General features: G+C 37.2%; 1 protein-coding gene across 2 annotated transcripts; it reads right to left on the reverse strand.

Moving 5' to 3' along the window:
* Nucleotides 1-1013: 1013 nt before the first annotated feature.
* Nucleotides 1014-4942, reverse strand: LOC129434378 (deep-sea actinoporin Cjtox I-like). 2 transcript variants are annotated; one of them, XM_073868281.1, is made up of 4 exons: nucleotides 4792-4876; nucleotides 2710-2814; nucleotides 2392-2510; nucleotides 1014-1669 (listed from the first exon to the last, which is right to left on the reverse strand). In XM_073868281.1, exons 3-4 carry the CDS (start codon nucleotides 2490-2492, stop codon nucleotides 1249-1251), a joined length of 522 nt encoding a protein of 173 aa, XP_073724382.1. In that variant the 5' UTR covers nucleotides 2493-2510; nucleotides 2710-2814; nucleotides 4792-4876; the 3' UTR covers nucleotides 1014-1248. The 2 variants fall into 2 exon arrangements, with proteins under 2 accessions (XP_073724382.1, XP_073724381.1); XM_073868280.1 differs by lacking the exon at nucleotides 2710-2814 and having other exon boundaries at nucleotides 1024-1669; nucleotides 4792-4942.
* Between the last annotated feature and the right edge of the window lie 535 nt (nucleotides 4943-5477).

A 5477-nucleotide genomic window follows, 5' to 3' on the forward strand; every position in this document is an offset into this window, starting at 1 on the left:
CTCAAAATGGAATGTAATTAAAGAGACTGGACTGGATTGTTCTTACCGACACCTCCACTGGTTTTAACCCAGCCACCTACCCATCCCTCTTAAACCTCCTTTTCATCGTACATATATAGTTTAAATAAATCATATCTATAAATTATTCTTAAACTCTTGAGAAAACTGTATGACTGACTTTGACCTACATAGGTTTAAAGATTAACAAGCCTTTAATCGAAAGTGAAAGTGTAACCATTGTACAGGTAAATACAGAATAGTCCTGGTTAATTTGAAAATGCAAATAAATTCCCGGATCTGCCTGAACTGTTAGGAGCGGCAATATCCGTTAACGAATAGGCTACACAGAGTAAGGTGCTTTTACTGGTAACTTGACTAACCTGCTACCTTCTTGGCAAATATTTGTAGCATCTTGCTGCGTCTGGGAACATGGTATTTCTTCGTTTTCTTTCTCTCTGCTTTTTCTTTGTATTTTGAGCTGCATATTTTTTGATATAGCCAAAGAGGCATTGCGTTGCCGGCAGTGGCGTTTCTACAGTAAATAGAATTAGACCCTGGGTGAGACCCCCTTTGAGCAAACATATTTTTATTTTATTAAAACTACATAGTTAAAGAGAAAAATATACTTCTCAATTGCACAAATCCTTCTTTCGAACATTTGAAAGAGAATCCACTTATTTATCTATTGCATTACAACATGAAACCCTTTTTAAGGTGCACAATCTCCAACATTGCCAAAAGATAATGAACACAATTCTGCCTCTGCTACTATCACAGGCCCAGATGCCCTATTTTCCTCAGCTCCCTTTTTCCATTCTTCGCCTTCCCAAGCATGAGCATGCCTCCGCTAGCGGCACAGGCATTTCCTTCTAATCCTGTCCTCCGTCTGTGGCCTGACTGAAAACTGTAGCACGAGGCTGCCTCCGCTACTGGCACAGGCCTGCACGCCCGATTTTCTTCCTCAGCTCCTTGCTGAGCAAGTGAGACCTACCAAACCTGAACAAACTGCATAAAATTCATGATAAAAAATTAGTTTGTGATGTGCCATCTCTTCCAAGACGAGACCAAGATCTTTAAAAAGTGGTCTTGAGACCGGTCTAGAGAACTACAACACTAAAATACACAATACAAGATTCAGTCAATTTCAACTATTTTGCTTCTTTATTGGGTTTTACAATCACAATTGCATACTTTTACTTTTATGAACTCATGAAAATAAATTCTTTTGTAAGACTAAACTACATACTTTTAGCCCAGCTTGTCATGGATCTCTAGTTTAATAATAGCTTTGCCCACATTTGACATAGTTGCTCTTAATTCAACTCTCTGTCCACTGTGAGTGATCCCAGACTCCTCTGCTTTCGCTCGGGTAAAACTGCTGTCGCTTCCGTAATACATGTCGTTGTACAGGATTTCATTGCACTCACGGGCAGTCTTGATCACCCCAATTCCAAAGTAGTTACTGTAGAAGTTGTAGTCGTAGGGAACGGAGAACAGAATAGCGATGCGTTCAGTGCACGCCTTATTCTTCATATGGAAGAGGTCATAGGTCAAGACACCTACGGCCCCGCGGGCAGTGCCTGTTTTAGTGATTGCGCAGACCCCGATCTTGTTGGAGCTGATTGTGGGCTGAGGAGGATGGCAGCAGTACCCACTGAACGTGTAGACCCTGAGAGAAGTTTAAAGTTAGTCGATAATGTTTTATAGGGGCCATGGCACAAAACTTTTTTAAGATGTGAAATAAATCTTTGGTGTCCCCAGAGCACATATGTGAAGTTTTAGCCCAAAATACCATATAAATAATTTATTATAGCATGTTAAAATTGGCACTTTGTAAGTGTGTGCAAAAATGTGCCGTTTTGGGTGTGTCCTTTAAAATGCAAATGAGCTGATGAAATTCAAACACTGATCACAATGATGGTGGTTTGTTGCAATTAAAACTCAATTGTGCTTTTATCTGCACTAAATGGCAGTGCTGTGATTGGATAGAGCAGATTAAGGGGTGGTATTATTATAATAAGTGCTCCTTATGACATCATAAGGAGAGCCAAATTTCAACGACCTATTTTTTCATGTGCTTGTAGAGAATGGTTTACCAAAACTAAGTTGATCTTTTTCACATTTTCTAGGTTGATAGAAGCACTGGGGACCCAATTATAGCCCTTAAACATGGAACAAGTCAGATTTTCATGCCATGGCCCCTTTAATAAAAATGACAGTTTACATTAAGTTTTATTTTGTAATTTATTTACAAGGTAACAGAATTTTTCTCGAATAACACATTTGCTCATTTTAAGTGTTCAAATAAGTGTTCAGGTGAATTTCAAATAATCTGAAAGACAAAATAAATGACAATGTATTCCTTAAGCACGTTCATCATTTTCTCCTTACTTTGCGTTGTTGAGGCTGTAGACTTCGCTCATGTTAGCGATCTGTATCGTGCAGTTTCTGTTGGTGTCTAAAAAAGCTGACACGCTCTCTGCAGTCGCCATGTTGTCACTTTTTCAGAACTAAAAGATCATTAAAGATGAAAAAACAAAGATTATTTATCCAAGACTGGACAGACGCCTTTACGGAGGCACATAATAAATTCTTCTGAAATCTGAGTTTCAGTTTATACTCCAAACACACCAATGTAACATTCATAAAAATTTTTTATGTATATTTAATCAAATATTTAAGTAAAGATTATTCAAAGTTAGACATCACTTTTGGCCACTACTGTGCACACCAATCCACGCAAACCATCTGTCTTGACAGTATGGCAGATAATGGCAGACACATGCAGGCTTCATACGGCTCAAAAGATTTAAACTGTTAGCAAAGACAAACATTGAATCAGGAGCTGTGAATCTGAAAGACATCTAACTGCAGACTGTCGCTTTTTACTAGCGTGAATTGGGTAACTACATTGCATATAAATCCATTTTGCATGCCGTGATTATCTTTGTAAATGAATACAGTTAACTGCTAAAATTTGAGATTTACACCAGGGCACAAAAGATTTATACTGTGGCACGTGCCCCAGTAAAACGGGTTTAGCGACGCCCCAGGAATTAATCAAAATAGAGAATATCCTACCCAGTCTCCTGAGGATGCGTACAAATAGCACGAAGTGCAAAAATCGTGCAATACATACGCCAAACTCCACCCCGACGTGCGCATGATACGCCAGTCCCTCCCATTCACTCAAACGGTGCATCTTTCCTGTCGCCTTATTTATTGGTTTCTCAATTTCCTTCTGTTTTTTAAACCATTTTTGCTTCGGTTTAGGGTTAGATTTTAGATTTGCTTAATGCGGTTATTTAATATTCAATTTATTTATATAGCGCTTTTCACAATTTGGTAATTGTATCAAAGCAGCTTTACATAATAGATGCAGTGAAAAGCACAGAAAATCGACAGATAGCACAACATAATACATGATAGCACAAGCAGCTAAATTTGCTGCAGCTATAAATCAACATTATAAGCAAACGTATTACTAATGTAACGTATAGAAGTTAAGCCCAAAAAGGCTGCCTCCCCGGGTTGAAAAACCCCCTAGGAGAAAAAAACCCTGGATTTTAAGCCGGGGAAGTAAAAAAAGTCCTAGGAGGAAAAAACCCTTGGGAGTTATATATATATATATATATACACATTGAAACGGAAGGAGATTAAGCGGGTTCTGCCGGTGGTCATTGGTCAGGCATCAGCTGGACATCATCTTGAAGAACAGCCAGTAGATCATAGGTGTGCCGACTTTCACATTTCACATTATACAGGTTTCTCCATGTTTTTATCCATATTTAAGCCATGGTCGCTTGGAGTTGGGGTTAGAGTTGGGGTTTGGATGTCATTTTTATAAAACAAAAAGTTGTTCTAACCCTAAACCCAAGCGAAAATGGTAAAAAAAAGCAAAAAAAAATGAGAAACCAACAAATAAAACGACCAAAAAAGATGCACCATTTAAGTGAACGGGAAGGACTGGCGCATCATATGCACGCCAAAGTGGAATTTGGCGTATGTATTGCACGGTTTTTACACTTTGTGCTATTTATATGCATCTTCAGGAGACATCACATATCACATTGAAAAGGAATTTATTTTTAAATGAAGAAATGTTTGTCCGGGTACTCTGATTTTCTCCCAAAGGCCAAAAACATGCAAGTTAGGCAAATTGGAGATGCCAAATTGTCCCTCCCCTAACCTGTGTATGGATCAACTTGTCTGAATAAAACTTGTGTATGGATTAACTGGTTCTCACCATGAATATAGCCATAGATGTTGGAATGGCTTAAAGAAATAAAGGAAAAAGAAGAAGAAATGTTTGAAATCTATCAATCGCATTTGCCGTGCATCTATTTAAAATATTGAATATGCTCTACAGAGCTTTTATGGTCATTTCATCAATTCAATAGAAAAATGAAGAGCAGAAAAGATACATTCTTTTTATAATATTTAAATGCTTTTAATTTCATTGTTTTATAAACCTTATCCATTCTAAAAAGTCTCTTAAATTTTTATGTCCCAAATCATAGTAAGTTAATATCAATATCATTAAGTCCTGTATAAATGTATTAAATTAAAATATTTAAGATTTGGATTTGCAGGCATTAGAATGCACTTGTCTGTCAAGACCTTGGTGTACCTTAAAAGATAAATTTTATAGATTTACCAAATCACATTTTTGCACTGCTGGGAGATTTATTATTTAAATCGATTAATCGTTAAAATTCATTTAAATATTAAATAATAATTTTAAAAGTGTCTGCGATGACTATGAAAGGCATAAAGTGTTAATTTACTCACCTTCATCAAAACTCTTCTCATCTGTCAAAGACTAACTGAACACTGCTTACTTGTAATCACCCCGAGGCATAGTTGTGCAATGATCATCTGTGATTTGTTAACTGTCACTACTCCCACATGAAAAAAAGACTAGCCTAAAATTAAGCTTATTAGTTTTGTATAAAATACCATGCTAGTTTATTGGTGATGTAAAATGTGGGAGGAGTTATGAACCTGCCCAGACAATCTATTATTGCATCATACTATAACCTTCTGATCGAAGTTGAGGACAAGTATTGACACATCAGCATCTCACACATATACATTTAGAACAAGTTTATTAATGTAGTTATACTGTAGTATTAACTATGGTAAATTACTGTAGTGAATAATATAATATACTTTATAATACAATAGTGCTTTCTGGTTCTCAAATCTGATTGGCTGATGGCCGTGATATATTCTAGTATAAGTAACCGCTTCACCATTTTGTATCATTTACGTACAGTGTTGCCCACTCGGCGACTTTGCCGATAGATTTAGCGACATTTCAGACCCCTTTAGCGAATGTTTTACAAAAAAGCACCAGCGACAAATCTAGTGACTTTTGGAAGAGTCTTAGCTTGAGATCTGTATGCATTTTGTGTGCCCTGGCCGCGAGCGTGAGGTCTTGCTTTTCCCGGGCACAGTGGCGGATCTAGTGATTT

Source organism: Misgurnus anguillicaudatus, chromosome 6 (assembly GCF_027580225.2).
Source record: "Misgurnus anguillicaudatus chromosome 6, ASM2758022v2, whole genome shotgun sequence".
Classification (NCBI taxonomy): Eukaryota; Metazoa; Chordata; class Actinopteri; order Cypriniformes; family Cobitidae; genus Misgurnus; species Misgurnus anguillicaudatus.

What these genes read in the sequence shown, in the direction of transcription:
- LOC129434378 (XM_073868281.1), bottom strand. Translation starts at nt 2,492, where the DNA reads ATGGCGACTGCAGAGAGCGTGTCAGCTTTTTTAGACACCAACAGAAAC. An exon ending in TACAGCCTCAACAACGCAAA is followed by an intron (nt 1,670 to 2,391) that starts GTAAGGAGAAAA and finishes AACTTCTCTCAG; the next exon opens with GGTCTACACGTTCAGTGGGT.